At 36.0% G+C, this 27204-nt stretch overlaps 1 protein-coding gene across 1 annotated transcript in view; it reads right to left on the bottom strand.

Annotated features, from left to right (window-relative positions):
* CFAP299 (cilia and flagella associated protein 299) overlaps positions 1–27204 on the bottom strand; it is a 622812-nt gene that overhangs the window by 378777 nt on the left and 216831 nt on the right. Inside the window, exon 3 of the mRNA XM_030877981.2 lies at positions 1154–1244. Coding sequence (XP_030733841.1) covers positions 1154–1244 — 91 coding nt within the window. The remainder of the gene's footprint in view (positions 1–1153; positions 1245–27204) is intronic.

The following is a 27204-nucleotide window of genomic DNA, read 5'->3' as shown; positions in this document are numbered from 1 at the left end:
CAACAGATCCTTTTTCAGTTCTTATCCTGCTTGATCACTGATGATCGTTTGTTCCTTCTTGAAAGTCCTTACCATGGATTCCTATGTCACCACATTTTTCTGCCTTTCTTCCTACCTTTCTATCTTCTCCTTCTATTAATGATCAGATAAATTCCAAACTTTTCTGTTGTGACTGACTAGTCTAGTCCCCACCCATATTTCCAACCTCACTCAGCCCACTTCCACCAAGAAACTTTCCCTGCTTTCAAGTCCAGGATCATTCTATACAATTCTCTAACAAAGGCATGATTTCTTTTTCTTTCTGAAGAACATTGAGGATTTTATCTGCATGTGAAATTTTCAAGGGACATGATAGTGAGAAAAATGCCAACTTTTTTATTGAGAAAACTTTGGTAAAAATAGACATCCTTATAACATATTTTTCTGTTGCTCTAAATTTTTCATTGTACTACTTCTGATTATTTTTCTGTAATTCACTATTACAGTTTCAGCATGAATATTTGTCTATTTTTATCCTTAACTTGGAACATTTTGAGACTTAAAGAAGACTGTTATCACCAATATTATATTAGCAAGCATGAAAGCAAATATTCCAAATAATATTAGCAATTTTAAATATTTGATCTAGCACATATTTTAATAAAGCAAGAGCATGCTCTCCTTGTATGATTCAAAATCATATCTCTCCATTATGTGGTTTCTATCACACCTCCTCAGATAGGACGATAGGATGACTATAGGGGTAGCACAAATCAGGTAGGTAGGGGAAAACATTGGGGATGAGTGGATGACATGATTTGGAGAAGTGTAGTAGGAGCTTGGGTTGAAAAGAACCATGAAGTTTCAACATAGGAGTAGCACAGAGTTGGAGATGACAACCAGTCTGCCAAATACAGACATTTTCCCCACAACAGATACACAGAATACTACTAATATTTTTCACCATTTGGCTACTTCTACAGATGTAAATTGGAATAATTTTTTTTTTTACCTATATTCTTATAATATATAAATAATAAAGAGCTATATTACATCCCTCATGAATTACCTTTCAGAGACAGTAGTAAAAGTTATGTTATTAACTAACTATATATTATATACTAACTGTGCCTTTAAGGTATACATTTTTAGCCTTTGAATGAAATGTACTCACGCTCACTATTCCATTGCGATTGTCTTCTTCTCTCACTGCCAGAGCCTTCAGAAAATTATCATGCAGGTCTTTACCAGCACTTGTTAATGTCCTATAAAAAGCAGGTCTTCAGTTATAATATATTAGATAAACAAATATGTTGAAAATACCCTGGGTACAAAAAACAATGCTTGTTTATTCCAAGTGACAATCCCTTTAACACTAAAACTATATATACACATTATACAAAATCATTATAAACCATAAACAATTATTATAATCTATTAGATACTTCAATTTAATTTCAAACAGTTATACAGTCTTTATTTACAAATAATTGGAATCAAGTTTATAAATAATATCAATACTGACACCAGATACAGTTAATTCCATTTATGTGCCCATATTATTCTTTTTATCATGCCATGAAAATTCAATATATTTATTCCCCTCACTACAAAAAATAATTTTAAATTGCCTGTAATTTAAGTACAATTTATTAATTTAATATAAGAAAACTAAAATATTAGCCACTTAAGCCAATTCAGTTACTGGAACAGAGCACTGTTTTAGTTTTATGAGTGGAGATAATCAAGGCAAGACAGGAAACTAGGTTATCTTTGCCAGATAAAAGAAAGCATTAGAGAGAAGAGGGGAAGATGGCGGAAGAGTAAGACATGGAGATCACCTTCCTCCCCACAGATACACCGGAAATACATCTACACGAGGAACAACTCCTACAGAAAACCTACTGAACGCTGGCAGAAAACCTCAAACCTCCCAAAAGGCAAGAAACTCTCCACGTACCTGGGTAGGGCAAAAGAAAAAAGAATAAACACAGCCAAAAGGATAGGGACGGACCTGCACCAGTGGGAGGGAGCTGCGAAGGAGGAAAGGTTTCCACACACTAGGAGGGCCCTTCGCTGGCAGAGACTGCGGGTGGCAGAGGGGGAAGCTTCGGGGCCGCGGAGGAGAGCACAGCAACAGGGGTGCGGAGGGCAAAGCGGGGAGATTCCCACACAGAGGATCGGTGCCGACCAGCACTCACCAGCCCGAGAGGCTTCTCTGCTCACCCGCCAGGGCGGGCGGGGCTGGGAGCTGAGGCTCAGGCTTCGGAGGTCGGAACCCAGGGAGACGACTGGGGTTGGCGGCGTGAACACAGCCTGCAGGGGGTTAGTGCACTGCGGCTAGCCGGGAGGGAGTCCGGGAAAACGTCTGGAGCTGCAGAAGAGGCAAGAGACTTTTTCTTCCCTCTTTGTTTCCTGGTGCACGAGGAGAGGGGATTAAGAGCCCTGCTTAAAGAAGCTCCAGAGACGGGCGCGAGCCGCGGCCAAAAGCGCGGACCCCAGAGACGGGCATGAGACGCTAAGGCTGCTACTGCCGCCACCAAGAAGCCTGTGTGCGAGCACAGGTCACTATCCACACCTCCCCTCCCGGGGAGCCTGTGCATCCCGCCACTGCCAGGGTCCCGAGATCCAGGGACAACTTCCCCAGGAGAACGCACAGCGCGCCTCAGGCTGGTACAACGTCATGCCGGCCTCTGCCGCCGCAGGCCCGCCCCACACTCCATGCCCCTCCCTCCCCTCCCCCCCCCCCCCCGGCCTGAGTGAGCCAGAGCCCCCGAAGCAGCTGCTCCTTTAACCTCGTCCTGTCTGAGCGAAGAACAGACGCCCTCCGGCGACCTACACACAGAGGCGGGGCCAAATCCAAAGCTGAGGCCCTGGAAGCTGTGAGACCAAAGAAGAGAAAGGGAAATCTCTCCCAGCAGCCTCAGAAGCAGCGGATTAAAGCTCCACAATCAACTTGAGGTACCCTGCATCTGTGGAATAACTGAATAGACAACAAATCATCCCAAATTGAGGAGGTGGACTTTGAGAGCAAGATTTATGATTTTTTCCCCTTTTCCTCTTTTTGTGAGTGTGTAGGTGTATGCTACTGTGTGAGATTTTGTCTGTATAGCTTTGCTTCCACCATTTGTCCGAGGGTTCTATCCGTCAATTTTTTTTTTTAAATTTTCTTTTCTTAACAATTATTTTTTATTTTAATAACTTTATTATATTTTACCTTTTTTTTTTACTTTATCTTCTTTCTTTCTTTTTTCCTTCCTTCCCTCCTTCCTTCCTTCTTTCCCCCTCCCTCCCTCTTTTCTTTCTTTCCTTCTATCTTTCCTTCTATCTTTCTTTCTTTCTTTCTACATCTACTAATTCTTTCTTTCTACTTTTTCTCCCTTTTATTCTGAGCCGTGTGGATGAAAGGCTCTTGGTGCTGCAGCCAGGAGTCAGTGCTGTACCTCTGAGGTGGGAGAGCCATCTTCAGGACACTGGTCCACAAGAGACCTCCCAGCTCCACATAATATCAAATGGCGAAAATCTCCCAGAGATCTCCATCTCAACACCAGCACCCAGATTCACTCAACAACCAGCAAGATACACTGCTGGACACCCTATGCCAAACAACTAGCAAGACAGGAACACAACCCCACCAATTAGCAGAGAGGCTGCCTAAAATCATAATAAGTCCACAGACACCCCAAAATACACCACCAGACATGGACCTGCCCACCAGAAAGACAAGATCCAGCCTCACCCACCAGAACACAGGCACTAGCCCCCTCCACCAGGAAGTCTACACAACCCATTGAACCAACCTTAGCCACTGGGGACAGAGACCAAGAACAGCGGGAACTACGAACCTGCAGCCTGCAAAAAGGAGACCCCAAACACAGTAAGATAAGCAAAATGAGAAGACAGAAAAACACACAGCAGGTGAAGGAGGAAGATAAAAACCCACCAGACCTAACAATTCAAGAGGATATAGGCAGTCTACCTGAAAAAGAATTTAGAATAATGATAGTAAAGATGATCCAAAATCCTGGAAATAGAATAGACAAAATGCAAGAAACATTTAACAAGGACCTAGAAGAACTAAAGATGAAACAAACAATGATGAACAACACAATAAATGAAACGAAAAATACTCTAGATGGGATCACTAGCAGAATAACTGAGGCAGAAGAACAGATAAGTGACCTGGAAGATAAAATAATGGAAATAACTACTGCAGAGCAGAATAAAGAAAAAAGAATGAAAAGAACTGAAGACAGTCTCAGAGAACTCTGGGACAACATTAAACACACCAACATTTGAATTATAGGGGTTCCAGAAGAAGAAGAGAAAAAGAAAGGGACTGAGAAAATATTTGAAGAGATTATAGTTGAAAACTTCCCTAATATGGGAAAGAAAATAGTTAATCAACTCCTGGAAGCACAGAGAGTCCCATACAGGATAAATCCAAGGAGAAATATGACAAGACACATATTAATCAAACTATCAAAAATTAAATACAAAAAAAAAAAACATATTAAAAGCAGCAAGGGAAAAACAAAAAATAACACACAAGGGAATCCCTGAAATGGTTAACAGCTGATCTTTCAGCAGAAACTCTGCAAGCCAGAAGGGAGAGGCGGGACATATTTAAAGTGATGAAGGAGAAAAACCTGCAACCAAGATTACTCTACCCAGCAAGGATCTCATTCAGATTCGATGGAGAAATTAAAACCTTTACAGACAAGCAAAAGCTGAGAGAGTTCAGCACCACCAAACCAGGTTAACAACAAATGCTAAAGGAACTTCTCTAGGCAACAAACACAAGAGAAAAAGACCTACAATAACGAACCTAAAACAATTAAGAAAATGGGAATGGGAACATACATATCAATAATTACCTTAAATGTACATAGACTAAATGCTCCCACCAAAAGACACAGATTAGCTGAATGGATACAAAAACAAGACCCATATATATGTTGTCTACAAGAGACCCACTTCAGACCTAGAGACACATACAGACTGAAAGTAAGGGGATGGAAAAAGATATTCCATGCAAATGAAAACCAAAAGAAAGCTGGAGTAGCAATTCTCATATCAGACAAAATAGACATTAATATAAAGACTATTAGAAGAGACAAAGAAGGAACTACTTAATGATCAAGTGATCAATCCAAGAAGAAGATATAACAATTGTAAATATTTATGCACCCAACATAGGAGCACCTCAATACATAAGGCAAATACTAACAGCCATAAAAGGGGAAATCGACAGTAACACATTCATAGTAGTGGACTTTAACAGCCCACTTTCACCAATGGACAGATCATCCAACATGAAAATAAATAAGGAAACACAAGCTTTAAATGATACATTAAACAAGATGGACTTAATTGATATTTATAGGACATTCCATCCAAAAACAACAGAATACACATTTTTCTCAAGTGCTCATGGAACATTCTCCAGGATAGGGAGAAGACTCAAATCAATAGAATTAGAAATGAAAAAGGAGAAGTAACAACTGACACTGCAGAAATACAAAAGATCATGAGAGATTACTACAAGCAACTCTATGCCAATAAAATGGACAACCTGGAAGAAATGGACAAATTCTTAGAAAAGCAAAACCTGCCAAGGCTAAATCAGGAAGAAACAGAAAATATGAACAGACCAATCACGAGCACTGAAATTGAAACTGTGATTAAAAATCTTCCAACAAACACAAGCCCAGGACCAGATGGCTTCACATGCGAATTCTTTCAAATATTTAGAGAAGAGCTAACACCTATCCTTCTCAAACTCTTCCAAAATATAGCAGAGGGAGGAACACTCCCAAACTCATTCTACGAGGCCACCATCACCCTGATACCAAAACCAGACAAGGATGTCACAAAGAAAGAAAACTACAGGCCAATATCACTGATGAACATAGATGCAAAAATCCTCAACAAAATACTAACAAACAGAATCCAACAGCACATTAAAAGGATCATACAACATGATCAAGTGGGGTTTATACCAGGAATGCAAGGATTCTTCAATATATGCAAATCAATCAACATGATATCCCATATTAACAAATTGAAGGAGAAAAACCATATGATCATCTCAATAGATGCAGAGAAAGCTTTTGACAAAATTCAACACCAATTTATGTAAAAAACCCTGCAGAAAGTAGGCATAGAGGGAACTTTCCTCAACATAATAAAGGCCATATATGACAAACCCACAGCCAACATCGTCCTCAATGGTGAAAAACTGAAAGCATTTCAGTTTAAGATCAGGAAGAAGACAAGGTTGCCCACTCTCACCACTCTTATTCAACATAGTTTTGGAAGTTTTAGCCACAGCAATCAGAGAAGAAAAGGAAATAAAAGGAATCCAAATTGGAAAAGAAGAAGTAAAGCTGTCACTGTTTGCAGATGACATGTTACTATACATAGAGAATCCTAAAGATGCTACCAGAAAACTACTAGAGCTAATCAATGAATTTGGTAAAGTAGCAGGATACAAAATTAATGCACAGAAATCTCTTGCATTCCTATACACTAATGATGAAAAATCTGAAAGTGAAATCAAGAAAACACTCCCATTTACCATTGCAACAAAAAGAATAAAATATCTAGGAATTAACCTACCTAAGGAGACAAAAGACCTGTATCCAGAAAATTATAGGACACTGATGAAAGAAATTAAAGATGTTACAAATAGATGGAGAGATATACCATGTTCTTGGATTGGAAGAATCAACATTGTGAAAATGACTCTACTACCCAAAGCAATCTACAGATTCAATGCAATCCCTATCAAACTACCAATGGCATTTTTCACAGAACTAGAACAAAAAATTTCACAATTTGTATGGAAACACAAAAGACCCCGAATAGCCAAAGCAATCTTGAGAACAAAAAACGGAGCTGGAGGAATCAGGCTCCCTGACTTCAGACTATACTACAAAGCTACAGTAATCAAGACAGTATGGTACTGGCACAAAAACAGAAAGATAGATGAATGGAACAGGATAGAAAGCCCAGAGATAAACCCACGCACATATGGTCACCTTATCTTTGATAAAGGAGGCAGGAATGTACAGTGGAGAAAGGACAGCCTCTCCAATAAGTGGTGCTGGGAAAACTGGACAGCTACATTTAAAAGTATGAGATTAGATCACTCCCTAACACCATACACAAAAATAAGCCCAAAATGGATTAAAAACCTAAATGTAAGGCCAGAAACTATCAAACCCTTAAAGGAAATCATAGGCAGAACACTCTATGACATAAATCACAGCAAGATCCTTTTTGACCCACCTCCTAGAGAAATGGAAATAAAAACAAAAATAAACAAATGGGATCTAATGAAACTTCAAAGCTTTTGCAAGGCAAAGGAAACATACACAAGACCAAAAGACAACCCTCAGAATGGGAGAAAGTATTTGCAAATGAAGCAAGTGACAAAGGATTAATCTCCAAAATTTATAAGCAGCTCATGCAGCTCAATAACAAAAAAACAAACAATCCAATCCAAAAATGGGCAGAAGACTTAAATAGACATTTCTGCAAAGAAGATATACAGACTGCCAACAAACACATGAAAGAATGCTCAACATCATTAATCATTAGAGAAATGCAAATCAAAACTAGAATGAGATATCATCTCGCACCAGTCAGAATGGCCATCATCAAAAAATCTACAAACAATAAATGCTGGAGAGGGTGTGGAGAAAAGGGAACACTCTTGCACTGCTGGTGGGAATGTGAATTGGTTCAGCCACTATGGAGAACAGTATGGAGATTCCTTAAAAAACTACAAATAGAACTACCATATGACCCAGGTATCCCACTACTGGGCATATACCCTGAGAAAACCAAAATTCAAAAAGAGTCATGTACCAAAATGTTCATTGCAGCTCTATTTACAATAGCCCAGAGATGGAAGCAACCTAAGTGTCCATCATCGGATGAATGGATAAAGAAGATGTGGCACATATATACAATGGAATATTACTCAGCCATAAAAAGAAACGAAATTGAGCTATTTTTAATGAGGTGGATAGACCTAGAGTGTGTCATACAGAGTGAAGTAAGTCAGAAAGAGAAAGACAAATACCGTATGCTAACACATATATATGGAATTTAAGGGGAAAAAATGTCACGAAGAACCTAGGGGTAAGACAGGAATAAAGACACACACTTACTAGAGAATGGACTTGAGGATATGGGGAGGTGGAAGGGTAAGCTGTGACAAAACGAGAGAGAGGCATGGACATATATATACTACCAAGCGTAAAATAAATAGCTAGTGGGAAGCAGCCGCATAGCACAGGGAGATCAGCTTGGTGCTTTGTGACCGCCTGGAGGGGTGGGATAGGGAGATTGGGAGGGAGGGAGATGCAAGAGTGAAGAGATATGGGAACATATGTATATGTGTAACTGATTCACTTTGTTATAAAGCAGAAACTAACACACCATTGTAAAGCAATTATACTCCAATATAAATATGTAATAAAAAAAAAGAAAAGAAAGCATTAAGAATTCAAGAGAGAAATGACTTTCTTTGGAAATAAATTTTAAAGAAAATTTATCACAGTGATCTTGATCAAGCAACACTGAACCACAAAATAAAGACTGCGTTCAAGAGTGATTTGAGAAATAATAAGCATTTCTTTATTTAGCAATTTTCTATATATTCAACAAACATTTCTATTGCATGTCTATTATGTACCAGGAACAGTACTAGGGACAAAGATAAATGAGACATAATTCCTGCTTTCAAGTTGCCTGTGGTCTGATGGAGGTGAACAGATACAGGAACATTATAATATCATACCATGTGATAAGTGTAATAATAGAGATATGGATGGATATTGAATCATAAGAGAAATACCTTACCTATTCAAGGAAAAGTCACTTAATCTTTTTTTTTTCACACACAAACTGTATTTTATTTTTACAAGAGATAAATAAGTCACTTAATCTTAAGTTTTAAAGCCATCGTTGAACTAAGTGTTAAAAGATGAGACAGCATTAGCCAGTTTGGGGGTGAGGGTGGTGGGAGACGGAAAGAGTTTTGAGTAACTTCAAAGGAATTAAAGAACAGAGATGAAAAACTGCCAGGTGCCCTTGGGTAACTGCAAAACAGTCAGAAAGTAAGCACAGGAAGTGAAGGAGAAACCATACAATATTAATAAAAGCTAATATTTTTACAGACATACTGTTGTAAATATTTAGTTAAGGCCACTCAGCTAATCGGAGCAGACCTGTTTTCAAACTCAGGCAGTCTGGTTCCAAAACTGATTCTCATAACCATTAGGCCATGCTGCCTTTCCAGGAAGGCCTTGTATGCTACATTAAGGAGCTTGAGCCTTATCTTGTAGGAGATGTTGAATCACAAGTGTCGTATGCAAGGAAATAAGATGGTCAATTTTGTGTTTCAGTAATAGTATCCAGGCATTGTGATAAACATAGCATGGAGGAGAGCCACAATGGAAAGATTAATTAGGGAGCTTTAGTAAGAGATGATGAAGACCTGAGTTAAAGCAGTGGTGGTAAAAATAAGAGGGGATAGATTAAGGAAATATTTAAAAGGGAAGTAGACCTGGTGATTTCTTTTTGTGAAGAGTTCAAGATTACTACCAGGTTTCTTTAAATCAATATAGGCATGTACAATATGTAACCTACTGATAATTTTGTTGAACTATAAATTCAACTCGTTAAGTTGATCACAGTTTGTCAGCTTTTCCTTTTCTAGTTTTATGTGCCTTGGCTTATAGTATCAATATCAACTAGTACTCAAAATATCTAAATATACATAAACTACTCATTGGTACCAATGCAGAGAATCAGATATTTGAGAAATTTCTCAATTTATTGTGCTATTCAAAATTGAGTCTTCCATATTATAATACACCTATGCACTGCTCTGACACTAAATCTCCAAAATATCAAATTTATTTTGTCAGAAGCTTGCCCAGAAAACATGTATTTTTTCTCCATTGCTCACAGGTTAATCTTTTCATCACTGGTCAGTTTCTACCTAATTTCCTGCTTATGGTCTATATTTAAAACCAGAACGAGTTAGAAATTCTTTGTGAAGTTTGAACAGAGAATTAGTTTTACAAGTGTATCAATCAGGACTGGTTAGGTTATACTATAGTAACAAGTGGCCCAAATGTCTGTGGTTTATAATTACAAAGGATTATTTCTCAATAGTGCTATGCATCAATAGCAGGTTGTGGCTCTTCATCTTGAAGGGATGAACTGGGAGGCTCATGAAATAGCCTCTATCTGAAACATCTTTGGTTATTGTGCAGAGGGAACATGGTCACATGCTGGCTCTTAGAGCATCTGCTTGTAAGAGACTCATGTCACGTCCACTCACATTTGATTGGCCAAAGCAAGTGCCATGCCTGAAATCAATGGGATGGAAAAGTATAATACTGCCCAGGGAAGAGTAGCAAATATCTGTAAACAGTATCCTATGTACCCCTTGCTTCTATAGCATAACCAAACAAAGGCTGAGAGTAGATAGCTCAGTAAACAAGAGCAATAAAGAAAACAATTTCTGAGTAAAATTTAAAGGTATACAAAATGTGTTAAATAATGTGGTTCATTGCAATTTAACCAAATAAAGATGCTTTTGTAAATTAAGATCACTAATCTTAGCTCCAAAGCAGAATGTTTTCCCACAGACCCATAAAACTTCTAAAAATTATGGTTGAAGGAATGAAATAGACTGGTATGTGGTCTTCTGTGATAGTCATAAACACCTGTTGGTTTTGCCTCCCTGACATCCCTTCCCACTTTTGATAACAGAACCTAATTTTTATTTGGAAAATGGTCCCTCCCACTTGCTATGCTTTGTTAACACAGTCATTTAAGGTACCCACTCACTCACAACTCTTACCTCCCAAATCCCAGCGAATGAATATGCCTCAAGCTTAACCAATATCACTTAACCTCAAGAGAACTTACATCATAAACAGAGAGACACAAGGATGAAAAGCAACTGGAATTGTAGTGATTGTCCTTAATTCCTACTACATAACCTCATCATTCAACTTTTTCTTCAAATCTATGATAACCAGTGCTCCTCCAATAAATCTCATTTTTTTATTTAGTTCATTAGAATTGGTTTCTATTGCTCACAACCAAAACCTATAATTGACATGATGGTTATCTAGCTAAGATACTGCAGAGCTCCTAAAGGTTTCCATATAGTAAGTCTACTCTCCACTCCTCCCACCTCCCCAAATACACCTGACTTTGCTGTAAATCTTTAGAACATTACAGATAAGTTAAAGTCCAATTTGATCACCAACTCCTGCCTCAAAACACCAAAGGTAACCATCATTATCATTTCTGCATGCATCCTTCAATGTTATTGTCTATTGTTTACGTATATACTTGTGTACCCATAAAAGCATATATAGTATCATTTGGTGAGTTGTTCATTTTATCACATATTTTTCAACTTACTGTTTTGTTGCATTGTTGTTATTGTTCCTGGGAGTAGATGTTTATGAGAGTGCCAAGGAAGATCAAAATTATTCCCAAGTTTATCAGACATGAAAAGTCAGAATAATAGATTTCTAGGTACCATTCACTAGCAGGGAAGGAACTCCTAATATTCTGCCAGGCCTAGCTCACTTGCAAACAGCTGAGGCTTTTAGCAGGTATCTGGGCAGGGCAGGAAAAGGAAATAATTGCAGTAGAATTTTTGCTGTCCCTGGACACTTACTTTGACCCACACTGTTTTCCCTTTTTCCTTAAAAATAAAACCCTGGTTTTCACCTGAGCATGTAGCTTCCTGGAATAAAGACTACATTTTCTAGGCTTTTTTGCAGGTACTTATGCCCATATGACTAATTTTTGCACAATGGTATCCAAGTGAAAATTACATACAACTTCTGTACTTAAAGGGGGTGGGTGCCATTTTGCCTGTAGTTGGAATGCCATATAATGACTGTTGCTCCAGCTGCCATCTTGACTTAAGTGAGAGGCCACTGTTATGGAGAAACAAGAGAAAGAAGGAGAATCCCTGGCACCCTGGAGGACCAACCCAGCCTTGATTGACACCATCTGGACATCTGGAATATGAGACTAAAAAGGGTTTATATTTGGTTTCAGCCACTGTCATTTTAGGTTTTTCTATTATTTTTAACTAAACTTAATCTAAACAGATACATTCACCATATGAAATTGCTCACCCTTCCGACAAAGATGGTGTTGTGGGATTGGCTTGGTGATCAAACTAGACTTTAACCTTATCCGTAATATTCTGAGGATATCACAGGAGACTGTATTACTTATCTAATTAAAATGAATTGTTTTTTAAATAGTCAAAATGTTAAGTATTTTAAATGGAAGCATGAGATAATGGAAATTAAGCTGAAATATAAGATGGGACATCAGTCTTTAATTCTTATCCATTTACCAACTGATTAGTCCAAGTCATCATGTTTTTCTGAACCTGGATTTCACAATGGGCTAAATAATCTCTAAGCCCCCTAGCAGTTGTACAACTTGTAATGTAAAATGATCATACTCTATCATCAATCACCAAACATCATTAATTTATAATCAGCTTAAGAAATGTGACTGTCACACTGACAATACATTAAGAGCATATTGTTCAAGTCTTACATACACAGACTTACATCATTTCTTATAACCTCTATGAGGAAGATAAAAGTATTTTTGTTCTATAAACTGGGAACAGAGAGAATATGGTCTATAACCCCTAAGCTATTTGCAGCAGAGTAAAACAAATTATATAAATAATCAATTATTATAGCATGCTACATCTGAGAACCTGAAACTTCTCAGCAAGGAGAAATATTGGAAAAGAAAGGTAATACCGAGGGTGTGGTAAGGAATTCTTAAATCTTTAACATGCATTACTCTTACTTAACTAGATTTATTTAACAGTCAGTGACCTGAGAAACCTTGCTTAAGTAAATATTACAAAAGGAGTTACTTCCTCAAGAAGTGAAGTAGTTCTGTTACAAAATCTGAGGGCTATAAGTTTTATAAAGGCAAATACTCCATCTTTGTTTACACTCCACCACACTTTCAAAATGGCATAAAAATCATATGGATGAGTTAAATTTTACCAACCTTGTTTAATCATTAGCTAAACATATTTATATAATTCTACATGAATGACTAAATATATTCTTAATCCTCAAAAATTAGGCTACTGGCTTTATGGTTTAATTACGTTGCTTATATATCCCACATTCACATTTCATGTTTCTAGAATTTACATTCAACTCATTAGCACTTGTTTCAATATGTAATTCAACCTCTCTGTGCCTCAGTTTCTTTAAAAGGATTTTTAGTAACTCAGTTTGGAAAAATTAAATGGAGAGTATAGTAAAAAATAAAGTAAAAAATAGTAAATGAGTAAAAAATTTATTATAAAAACTCTATAATATTATCTTCTAAAGAAACAAGCACACTTTTTATGAAAAAGTAGTTTTCATAAACAGCTTTATTTCCCATGATGAGTTTACTGACAAAACTATTTGTATGTATGTGTATTTGTATGGTCTCAAATAATATAATTTTGATTTTTTAGAGGCCAAAATGGAAAAAATTGTTTGCAAAGTTGATAAAATATATATATAATTTTAGTTAAACAATGTGTGAATTTTTAGATAAGTCATTTGAGTGTCTGAGTATGAAATTGGGAGATATGTTTTCATAGTCCTTTATCATAGGGCATCTGTTGCTTTGTTAGAGAGTGATGATCTTGCACATTTATTCCAGGACAACATGATACCTTTTGTTTTGTCCTTTACATAAATTAGGAGGAAAAAAATCTTATTTTTCCCCCAATAAAATGTTTTATGAATATTTTTAAATTGGTAAATCTTCACATTTCTTTTCTTAATTTGTCATTGTATATTTGCTCTGTATTAATTAGCTCAGGCTGCCATAGTAAAATACCATAGTATTTTATTATGCCCACAGACTGGATGGCTTCAATAACAGAAATTTATTTATCATAGTTCTGGACATTGGAAGTCTGAGGTCAGGGTACCAGCATGTTCTGTTTCTCTTTAGCTTGAAGCTGGCTGCCTTCTCACTGTGTCCTCACACAGCAGAGAGAGAACAAGAGCAAACTCTCTGGTATTTCTTCTTATATGAGCACTAAACCCATCACGAAGGCCCCACCATCATAATCTCATCTAAACCCAACTGCCTGCCAAAGGCCAGTCTCCAAATACCATCCCACTGGGGGTTAGGGTTTCAGCATATGAATTTGGCAGGGTGGGAGTGGGATGAGAGGTGCACACAATTCTATTCATAGCATATTCTTTCTCCCTTCAGAACTCGTTTCCCACACTTTATTTTTTCTTGCAATATTCTGTCTTGCTTGCCTTATCACTTCTTTGGTACAATTTTTTTTTGGGGGGGGGCACACCGGCCCCTCACTGTTGTGGTCTCCCCCATTGCGGGACACAGGCTCCAGATGCGCAGGCTCAGTGGCCATGGCTCACAGGCCCAGCCGCTCCGCGGCACGTGGGATCCTCCCGGACCGGGGCACGAACCCACGTCCCCTGCATCGGCAGGCGGACTCTCAACCACTGCGCCATCAGGGAAGCCCGGTACAACTTTGATATTTCAAATTTTCTTTTATCATGTGGGATAACTTTGCAAGTTTTTACCTCTTGAGATATGCTAGATTAAGTTACTGCAGTAAGCTATTTGTTCCTCTCCAGCTATCCTTAGCAAGGTGCAAACAATTTCAAGCCAGATAACCACAGAAAAATTCCAAATGCCTGACCATAGGAATTTGCCTCAAATAGCATAGAGAAAAATTCCCTTTTCCTTATCTTGAATGTGAATTTAGATGAAAATAATACATGCATTATAGGACTATTTTAACTTTTATATGTGTGGAATATAACTAACATACATAAAAGCAGCATAAAACTTTGTTAATCTGTTATGACAAAGTCAACTCCTGTAGCTCAACACTTAGTCAAGAAATAGAACAATGATGACACTCCAGGACCTCCGCTTATTCCTTCCTGCTCACAACTCCATCTCCCACCACCATCATCACCACAGGTAACCACTTTCTTACTCTTATGAAATCCACTCCCATGCTTTTCCCTTATCTGTCTTCAACTTTCATGATCATCATTACCTTTTATCACTTAAGTATGTATCCTCAAACAATATAGTTTAATTTGCCTGTTTTTGAACTTTCTAAAATGGGATCATGAAGTGTGTATTTTTAACATACTGTTTCTTTCATTAATATTTTTGATGTACATTTTTGCATACATGCTGATGCATGGGGCTGTACCTCACTTTCACTGAATTCTTTTACATGAATATACAATTATTTATTTATCCTTTTTATTAACATAGACCACAAAGTTGTTTCTCATTTGGGTGTATTATAAACATGCTGCTAGAATTTCCTGTACATGTGTCCTGAGCATAAATTTCTCTAAGATATGTAGCTAGCAATGGAACAGCTGTGTTGTAGGATATTTGTAACTTTAACTTTACAAAATAATGCCAGCTTCTTTCCAAAATGGTTGAACCAATTTACACTCCTACTACCAGAACATGAGAGTTCTTTTTGCTCCATATCATTCCCAAAATGTTGCATTTTAGGACTTTTTAATATTAAGCAACTCAGTGTATTTGTACTAGTATCTCATCATGTCTTTAATTTGCATTTCCCTGATTACTTTTATGTTTTGTATGTACATACTTTTATGTCTGATTTGTATGTCCTCTGAATACCAGAATGAATACCAGAAATTGTGTAGAAGGAAAAAAGCAACCAGTGAACAATTTCAAGTCCTTTCCTTTGAGCATAAATCTACCTTTAATACTGGAGGGGTGATTTTTTGAAGATCCAAGAGGAAAAATATAGTGGAGCTAAATCCAATGTGTGGTTTTTGAGTCTCCTGTCTTTTCGTGTAAGCTATTCTTGGTGGCTTTTCTTTCTTAAAATATAATTGAAACAGTGTTCCTTAGCAGTCAAATCAGTCAGGAATACATTTGGAGACACTTAAGGTTTAGGAACTTTTATACCATATACTGTGATTCCCACAGAATTTCCAGGAGGTCATCAATTTATATTCTAATAAATTTCAGAAAAGGAGACTACTTGAGAAATGAGATTCATTTATTGGTGAGAAGGAATGAGAATCAAATTTCCATTAAGAAGATGAATGGCACCACCTTCCCCACACTTTTCTGTGTGAAAGAGTTTTTAAATTATCAAATGTACAGTAAAGCTATCAACATCTCTGGGAAAAAACTTCAACTGTCAGAAGCACACAGACGAAAGACAAGAAGTGCTAACATGCACACTGGACAGCTGTTTCTTTTCATTTTCTATTTTGAGAAAAACCCAAGTGGGAGTCCTGAAAAATCTGTGGTATCTTACATCAGTCAAACTCCACTTCGCCTGGATGAAAATTTGTGCTTTTTTTTGAGGGAACGAAATGGTTTGGCTTCTGTGTGAGAAAGTGTCAATGAATTCCTCATTTTTTGGTACATTTGGCAAGTTTCTCTAATTACTTCTTAAATATGGTAGGTTAAGATGTTCTCACACTTTGAGGAGAAAAGAAATTGCTTAGAGAGAAAATAAATGCTCGTAGTTTCTGAACGTGTTTGCTTTTATTCTGTAAACACATTAATATATAACTTTGCTTTTACCCTCCTCTGGGAGGGAGCTAAATCTTTTATCTGTTTTGAAGTATATTCCCTCATCTTCTGGTTATATTTATACAGTAAAGCCAGTGAGAAAATAGAAAGCAAGGAAAGTAACCCCTGGTTTGACATGCTTGCCTCCAAACTCCTATCTGTGGGAATCAGCCTTATTGCTCCATAGAACACTGAGGTTGTCATGCACATGAGGCTTTAGAAAGCTGAAGGTCTTGAGGCTCAACATCTTTATGCTAAATAGCTAGTCTTTATGTGTGTGTCTCTTGTTAATAATTTTTGAAAGATTCTATATAAAGAGGAAGACAATTTGATGCAATGAAATTCCAGGGGGCAATTCCTCACCAGAGAAAAGCAGTCTAAGCAGAAGCCCACACTGCATTTCTCAACAACTGTATGAGGCAGTAAGGTCTGTCATGTATCGGGAATAGTGGACATATGTGTGCTCAGAGCAGAAGAGTATACAGACGAGGGGGGCGCTGTATGGGAGGAGAGGGGTATCCATGTGGGACCTTGAGGAGAAAGATACCTAAAGAAGGCTGTTAGGAAGGCTTGCTTGAAAAAACTTTAAGACTTTTTGCAGATCTTTTTTTCCTTAGGGTATATCCCAGTAGAGATGCATGACCACATTACTGTGTTGTAAAGTCACCACACTTGAAAAACATCCCTTCTTTATAGCTATGATCCCAGCTAGATACATAATTAGGTTCATTTATTTAATTTTATTTCACTTTTTAAGCTATTTTAAAAATTGCCTTATAATTATAGAAAATATTCTTAGAATTCTAAAGTCAAATCTACAATTTAGAGATTTAAAGAAGTCTAGCTTGTATCTCTCCCAGTTCCCTCTATCCTGTTCTATTACCTCCCTTCTATATAGATCATCATTTTAAATAAAAGGATTAGCTTTATATTGCCTTTTTAACTGTTATTTTTTTAAATATAAGCATATCTATCTATCATCTAGCTAGCTAGCTCTATATTTATTTTGTAAATAGTAGCATCCTATACTCATTTATCTCAACCTTGCTTTTTCACTTAGCATTATATTCAGGGAATTATGCTATAGCAGTAAGAGACATTTTCACTCCTCTTTTAGTTGCATAGTACTCTATTATAATATAGTCACTTAGCTACTTATGGTCATTTGGGTTGTTCTCTGTTATTTGTTATGACAAATATTGCTTATAGCTTTGGGCATAGGTCATTTCATATTTTTTGCCAGTATATTTTTGGAATAAATACCTCAGTGCAGAATTCCTGGTCAAAGAGTGCATGAGTATTTTATTTTGTTAAATATTATCAAATTCTTCTTCAAGGGGTTGGGCTATTTTGCAGTCCTCCCTGTCATTTATAAGAGTACCATTTATAAGTTTCTGCACAGACTCGCCAAAAAAGTATGTTCCAAAGCTTTTAGATTTTTGCTGATTTGATAGGTGAGAAACTATCTCAGTAAACTTTTTGTATTTATCTTATTTTTTAAAAAACGTTAACATATTTTCATATGTTTAGACTATTTGAATTTCTTTTTCTGTGAACTATATGTTGATATCTCATTTTTCTATAATATTCTTGGCCTCTTTTCTTCTTTAAACATGAAGAATTTTAGCTATTCTCTGTGATATGAATTGCAAATATTTTCCCAGTTTTTCATTTGTCATCCTACTCTGCTTAGAGTGCATTTTACCAAGAAAATGTTTTATTTGTGTTAGCAAATTATCAATCTTTCCCTTCCTGACTATGGACTTTGAATCACTTACAAATTATGGAGGAATTCATGTTGTTTTCTTCTAGAACTTGAATGGTTTCTTTTTTTATTTGTTTTAACATTTATATCTCTAATTCCTTGGAATGTACCATAATTGTCTGTGTGATAAATTGATCCACTTCTAACTTTTTCCATTTGCCTATTCCCAACACCATTTATTTAAAAGTCCACCTTTGTTTTTTACACTGATTTGAGATGATGTCTTTATCAAATAATGAATTTCCATATATGCCTGAGTCTATTCCTATGTTTTCTATTTTGCTCAGTTGCTTTGTCTGTTCATACATTAGTACCACAGTATATTGATTATAGAAACTCTATCTTTTAATATCTGGTAAAGTTACCCCCCTCACTGCTATTCTTTTTTCAGGGTTTTTGTGGATATTCCCACTTATTTGCTTTTTCCAAAGCAAATTACTTTTTAATTTTATAATTAAATTGTCTAGTTCCCAAAATCCCTCAAAAACTGATGATAATTTACCAGGATTACTTTAAATTTCTAAATGTCATAACTTATGTTTCTAAAGATGGTTGCAACAATATCCCCCATCTCATGCATTCTTTTTTTATTTTATAACATGAGTTTTGCTCTCTCTCACTAAGAGGTAGAATCTACTCCTCTCTTTGACCTATACAATATAGCAGAAGTGACATTAAGAAATGACATTAAAAAGGCCAGAAAGCTTACACTTCTGCACTTTGGGGAAGCCAGCCACCATGTGTAAGAAGTCCTGCTACTCTGAATCTGTCCTATTATATGAAATCCCAAGCTAGCTACTTGGAGAGTCCACATGAAGAGAGGGAGATGTTTGGCCAGCCCCCAGCCATCCCAGATGAGAAGACATGTAACTGAAGAAGCCATCTTGGATATTCTAGTTCCAACAGATGCCACACAGAGTAAAGATAAGCTATCCCCACCAAAATATGCCCAAATTGCAGAATCATGAGCAAATAAATAAATGATTACTATTAACCACTCAGTTTTAGGTGATTTGATTTGTAGTAATAAATAACCAAAATAGAAATGATCAAGATTTTTCTCCTTAGCATTGTTTATATGATGGATTTTATTGTTTTCTATCTACTTCTATTGAATCATCCCTGTATTCTTAGGATAAACTGCACTTAATCATGATGTATTATTTTTTGATGCACAGTTGTAATTTATTTAAGATTTTTGTATCATATTCATAAGCAAAGTTAGTAGACATCTCTTTACATATAAGCTTTGTAAGTTTTGTGAATCAATGTTAAACACACTTCATAAAATGAATTTAGAAGTTTTCTTTCTTTTTCAATGTTCTGAAGTAGTCTAATACCTGGGACTATTTGATATTTAAAAGATTGGTGGAATTCCTGTGACACCACTGTGACTGGAACTCTTTTTTGGTGCAGCTCCTTAACTAGTTTGAATCATACTAGTTAGCCATAAAAAAGAACAAAATTTTGCTATTTGTAGCAACATGGATGGACTTGGAGGGCATTATGCTAAGTGAAATAAGTCAGAGAGAAAGATAAACACTGTATGATATCACTTATATGTGATAAAAATACAACAAACTAGTGAATACAACAAAAAATAAGCAGACTCACAGATATAGAGAACAAACTAGTGGTTACCAGTGGAGAGAGGGAAGGGGGAGGGGCAATATAGGGGGAGGGGAATAAGAGGTACAAACTATTACGTATAAAATAAACTACAAGGATGTATTGTACAACATGGGGAGTATAGCCAATATTTTATAATAACTATAAATGGAGTATACCTTTAGAAATTGTGAATCACTATATTATATACTTGTAACATAATATTGTACAGAATTATGCTTCAATTAAAAGAAAAGTTAATTTCAGGCCTGTGTCAATCCAGGCCTGCCTAAGAGAACAATCTCTAATCCATTTGCACAGAACTGTTTTCTTTAGAACTACAGAATGGAGATAGATATGGAATTTCTGTCTGCTCATCTGCTGTATGGGACTGCACTGGATTGAGGGAGCTTTAAATTGAAATGTAGGCCTTGACTAGAACAGTGTAAAAGATTGGCATGAAACTGGAATCACAGCTTCTCTGTGTCATGGTTATCCACATGTATCCTGGCTCCTGTAGATGCTGTGTACCTGAATTATTGCTATGCCTTTCAAAGAGAGTAAAATGCTTCACTGTTTTATCTCCAGTTCTATATTTTCCATTAATCTAATAAATGTAATATTTGATTAAAACCATGTGTTTTCATGAGTCTGATCACCAAACTGAACTCATAAATACTATCATACTGTGCACCATCTACTTCATTTCTGTCTATAATAATTGATCTATTTACACAATCTCTTCCATAACCAATTTTGGATAGTTGTATTTTTCTGGAAAAATTGATCTATTTCATCTATTGCTTACAAATATAAAGTAGTCTCTATTGATTTTTTTAAAGTCTTCTGTTTTAACAGTTAAAACACCCTACCATTTCTCATTTTATGTACTTGTAGTTTCTCCCTTTTGTCTTAGCTGGGTTAGCTAGCTGTTTGACTATTCTGTTAATTATTTTTCAAAGAACTGGCATTTGGATTTATTATTAATTCTACATTTTTCTCACTTTTTTGGATTTTTTTGTTTTTGTTTATGTGGTACACGGGCCTCTCACTGTGTGGCCTCTCCCGTTGCGGAGCACAGGCTCCGGACGCGCAGGCTCAGCGGCCATGGCTCACGGGCCCAGCCGCTCCACGGTATGTGGGATCCTCCCGGACCGGGGCACGAACCCGTGTTCCCTGCATCGGCAGGCGGACTCTCAACCACTGCGCCACCAGGGAAGCCCTTATTTGGATTTTTAAATTAATGTCTTCCTTTTACTTTTGGGGGTACTCTGTAGTCCTTTTTCTACCTTTTGAATTGGGTACCTAGTTCATTTGTTTTTATTGATAGAGATATTTAATGCTATACATTTTTCTCTGAAAACTGCTTTAACCATATCTGTAGATTCTGATAGTTGTATTTTCACTATTTTTATTTTAAAGAAATTCTGCTATTTCATTTTCTGTTTCCCCTTTGACCCAAGAGTTATTTAATAATATGATTTTAAAAGCCTCATTTTAAAGTCGTTTTTATTGTTGTTGTTATTAATGTCATTTAATTGGATTGTGGTCTGATAATGCTCTTTGTAGTAATCAAGGGAGTGAAATTTATTAAGGGGATATATATATATATATTTTTTGGTGCACATGTGTGGCAAGATATAGTTCAATTTGGAGAATGTTCCATGTAGACTTGAAGAGGTGAAGTCTTTGTTATCAGAGTTCAGAGTTTACTATATACTAATAAAAACGGATTTATTAATTACATTGTCTTTCATCCCTCTAGTAAATATTTGCCTGCTTGTTCTGATTTGGATTGAGATAAACGTGCTAAAGACTTCTATTATTAGTGTGTTTCTGCCATTTATCACTTCCTCTACTGTGTTTCTGCTCTATCAATTTGTGTTCTTGGGTTATTAATTGGGTAATATTAACTCATATCTACAATTGTGAATTATAGCTTTAAGCACTATATTTTGTCCTTCATTGTCTGTTAATGCTTTTTTATTTTAATACTAATTTGTTATATGTCAAAATTATAACTCTTTTATTTGTGTCTGGAGTATTTGCATTTTTTTATTTTTACATTTCTGTATTTCTCTAATTTATATATTTTATATAAAATATGGACCATTTTGTTTTTATAGTTGAATTAAGTTCATTTACATATACTGAGGTAATTGATAAATTTGGCCTTAGTTTGTGTCATAATTCTTTATATTATAATCTGTCATACTGATTCGTATTGCATATAGTGCACACACACACACACACACACACACGGTTTTTCCACTATGAAGATACATCTTTTTTTCTATGTATTCCCTGGCATTATGAAGGTCCTGTATTTTGTTCAAGTGATTACCTTTATATGAAAACACCTTTATATAAAACTCTTGCCCATCTCTTTTTCTTTTTAGCTAATGTTCATTGTTCCTACTATGAAAAATATTGAACTTAGCTAGCAGCATTTTTTTCTACCACTCTTTCCTATCTCTAAACATCTAATCTGGAATCATATGCCTTTTCCTCTCAGTTAATACCTATAAGGCAGTTAGTGAATTTACTTTATTCTTCGTATACTTTCCCTTATTTTTGATAGCTAATTCTATCTGTATTGCCAGTGTATACAACAATGTTATACTATATTCCCTCACTTATATTCCATTTAGTCTTAGTTTTACAGATAAATATATATTTATTGTTGACCACGAGTCCTTTGATTTACGTCTTTCTGGTCATCTTGGTAGTCTGAAGTGTCTTCTTTAGTTAATTCCTCGGGAAGGCTCATGGGAAAAATATTCCTGAGTTTCTGCATGCCCAGGAAAGCGTGTTTGCAGCTTTTGTACATGAAGTTTAGGTTGGCCGGAAAAAAATCCTTGGCTCATAATTTCTTTCTTTGAGTCTCTTAAATGTTCTCCATTATTTGCTGCATAAAACACTGAAAAGTCTGATGACAATCTGAGCTGCTTTCCCTAAGAAGTCTTTTTTGCCTGTATACCCAGAGGCATTTTTTTTTCTTTTTCCTTAAATTCTATTTTACATGTCTTGTAGGCTATTCTGTTTATTTCTGGAAAAGTAGTGTGCCCTTCCAGTCTTTTATTTCCGAAAATTTCCTTAAAGTATAATGCTTAGTTCTAATTTTATGTTGTTGTTTTGTTTTTTTTTCTTCTCCAGGCACTCCTACAACGTATGTGTATATGTATATGTATATGTATATTTGTTATTCATGTTCTTTATCCTTGTTGTGTTAGCTCTTCAATTTTATAATAATGGGAAACCAACATGCCTGTTTTTCTTATTAACATTATCTATAAGATAGAACTATATATCTTACTCTGCTTGGTGAACTCACTCTGATTGACATACCCAAGTTGAAAAAAAAAAAAAAGTAAAAGACATCAGACAAATGCAACATTGATAAAAACGTCTGCTGCCTGTTAGCAATTCTTGGCAGCCCAGAATGAAACTAGAATGAAAAAAGATCGTTGATAACAACAGTATATAATGCAGTAGTATTGCTGTGGGCTCTAAGATAATTTATGCAAGGCCCTTAGTACATTGCATGGCACATAGTAAGTGCTCAGTAAATAAAACTATTTTTTTATCATTATGATTATTATTGCCATCATTTGATGGAGGATCAAAACAGAGAAAGAGATATCTGGTGTAGTAAAGTTATACTTTAACATTTAAATTTTGAGTCTCTTTTATCTTCACCTGCCTCTCTCTATGCTCCAATCAAGGAGATATGTGGGCTTCCCAAATAGGTAAATCATAAAGTATCCATCTAGACCATTGCTTTTTAAAAGATTTATTGGACATTGTGTTAGACTGCATTTTTCAAAATGGCAGCAATAGTATCTCCCATCCTACATACTCGTATGCATTGCACTCGTGCCATCCCTCCCAGCAGAAGGAGTGGTCTTTTTTTCTCCACCTCCTTGAATCTGATTATTTTGAACAACAGAATATAGGGAAATAACACTGTGTCAGTTCTAAACCCAGCTTGTACTTCAATTGGCATCTTTCCTCCTTCTCTCTTGGAACATACTGTCTCAGAAGCCAACTGCCATGTAAGCCAGCTACACTGAGACAACATCCATGCTGTGAAAAGCCCAAGCCACCAGAAAAAAACCCTGGAGAGGGAGCTGTCACTTGGAGAGAAGGAGATGGAGAGACAGACAGACAGACACTGGTAGACAGAGTACTGAGGCCACAGACATATCAGTGAAGAGGCCATGTTGGAAGTGGACCCTCCAGCTCCAGCCCCCTCAGTCTACTGAGCAAAGACCAGCTTTCCAGACAAGCCCTTCCTGAAGTCCTGACTCACAGAAGTATAAGCAAAACAAAACAGATATCTAAAGCTGTGGTGTGTTTTGCAAAAGACGGGATAACCAGAACAAATATTTATTTAGAAGATGTAGAATGAAGTTTATTTCCTATGGGAAAAATATTATAAACCTTCATGTTTATGTTCAAAATAAATGATTCTCAAATTCAATGAATGGAAAACCAATTTTAATTTATCTTTCATTTCATAAATTTGTCTACCATTCATAACTGGCTATTCATTCACATATGTTCTAAGAATAAAGCTTCTAGGTGTAGTAATAAACTCTTGTTCCAAATATATTTAGGGCTTCCCTGGTGGTGCAGTGGTTGAGAGTCCGCCTGCCGATGCAGGGGACAGGGGTTTGTGCCCCGGTCCGCGAAGATCCCACATGCCGCGGAGCGGCTGGGCCCGTGAGCCATGGCCGCTGAGCCTGAGTGTCTGGAGCCTGTGCTCTGCAACGGGAGAGGCCACTACAGTGAGAGGCCCGCGTACCGAAAAAAAAAAATATATATATATATATATATTTATTTATTTATTTATTTAAATCTTTGTAAAGTCAGCTTTCATGTTAGCAAAATATTTCCCTTTTTCTTTTCCTCTCTACGGCTTCCTTTGTAATATTCTAGACCATACAAATACATAGGAGACATATTAGAAGACTTTAAAGTCTAGATAATTAAATATACCACTCATTTCTAATAAAAAGCACTATGGTCCATGCTGTTCTGGTTGGGAATTTCACCTGGCTGGCTCAGAGTTGGTGGCACAATTATATATATGCTACGAAAGCATTTTACAGGCCAGGGCCAGGGAACAGATATTTTTCTTTTTCATTTCCTTTTGATGGCATTTTCTACTTCATTAAAAGCAGAATCTATTTCTATTTCCCCAAATACAAAAGCAATCAAGTTGGTCACCTGTGTTACCAGCACCATATTCCAATTTAAACCAGCAATATTTTAATACCTTTTATTAACTGACGTTCCAAGCAGCATGTACTAGTTAGGTTGCCCCAATAAGGAAAACAAACAAGATTCTATTATTTAAGTGGCTATTTGTATCTAAATACTACCTTGAAAGGCAAAGAATTTTATTACGTTCTTATCTTAAGTAAATATAATGGTTTCAGTTTCTTTAAAAACATTAGTAGATACATAACTTACATGAAAATCTTTTATACATCAAAATTCAAGTATTAGTCATCTGAAGAAATCTTAGATTTAATATTGGAAGAATTGTACACATAAATTTCCATGTATAAAACTAAAACCCACTCCAAGGGAAAAAAGTTTTAACACATGATATTATTTATAGTACAGTTAGTTGATATCTGGACTTAGAATATGAATTAGAAATAACAATGCATATGAATTAGAAATAACAATGTATATGTTGTCAGAATAAACATATTTTATTTATGTATACCCTATCTTTCTATCATGTATTTTATTTCTAAGTTAAAGATACTTTTAAAATGTGCTATCCTTTATAAGAAATAATTGGATTAGGAAGTCATTTTTTAAAGCTTAGATTGTTAGTCATTTTGACATTGTTGGCATGTTGTCAGCTGAAAATTCTACCATAAAAATTTGATTGCTACTTACATAATCTAATGTACAGGAAATGCCTTTGTAAGGATCTTAATACCGCATTTTTATTGTTTAATAAAATGAACAAGTAATTGTAAAAACTACACTTAGTATATGATATTTGAAACTCCACAGAGTAAACGATTTAAAAAATATTATTATTGCTCACAACTTCAGTTGAACAGTTTCCACAGTTATGGGAGTTTTGGCTTACACTGGAAGTCCACACCTGACCAAATATTGGCACAAATGTTTCAGTTAACAGAGCTACCAGCAGCATGTCCCATGTCACTTACCCAGCATTAATAACATATATATATATATATATATATATATATATATATATATAAAATTTCTTTATCAGCTTTCTGCTAAGTTTGTAAAACCTACCACTTCCAGAAAGGGGAAAAAACTATAACTGAGAAGCTCTTCTTATATGGTTATAGCATAGCCCAGTATATGTGAAGAGGTAATTTTTGTCCTTCATATTTCATATTTAGAAGTGTGTGTCTGTGTGAGTATCTGTGTGTATTTGTGCATGTGTGTGTGTGTGTTGAGTGATACTTTAAATATTTAGAAAATATTCTAAGTTATATACGTTGCTACAGCCTGAATCATATGAGACGTTAAGTTAGGAACAATGTTAATTTTAGGATAAGAATGGTAGGGATTAAAAGAAGGATCAGGGTCAAACTCTAACTTCATTTTCCATATGAATAATTAATAATAGTAAAATAAAACAGAACCTATTTTGAAGCCACTTAAGAAGATGATATTACCTAGTCAAAAATCTAAAGACTTTTTTTCTTAACATCTTTATTGGAGTATGATTGCTTTACAATGGTGTGTTGGTTTCTGCTGTATAACAAAGTGAATCAGCTATATGTATACATATATCCCCATATCCCCTCCATCTTGCGTCTCCCTCCCACCCTCCCTATCCCACCCCTCTAGGTGATCACAAAGCACTGAGCTGATCTCCCTGTGCTATGAGCTGCTTCCCACTAGCTATTTAAAAAATCTAAAGACATTTGAGCCTTAAATTGAGACATGGCTACGAAAAAGTAAAATTTGCCTATATCAGATCAGCCCAACTTATGTAGATACATGTGTACTTAAATGTAGGAAAGAAAGAGTTGGATATGGTGACTCAGGATTCAGATGATTCAATTAAAATATAAAGGGATACTTGCACTTAATATCAATCAATAAATATTAACATTGGCTAATTTTTTATGAGACATAATTTTCATGTCTTATTTATAATTTTACATGCCTAATAT

The sequence above is a fragment of the Globicephala melas genome, chromosome 5 (assembly GCF_963455315.2).
Source record: "Globicephala melas chromosome 5, mGloMel1.2, whole genome shotgun sequence".
NCBI classification, from domain to species: Eukaryota; Metazoa; Chordata; class Mammalia; order Artiodactyla; family Delphinidae; genus Globicephala; species Globicephala melas.
This window is presented reverse-complemented; position numbering and strand designations above follow the sequence as displayed.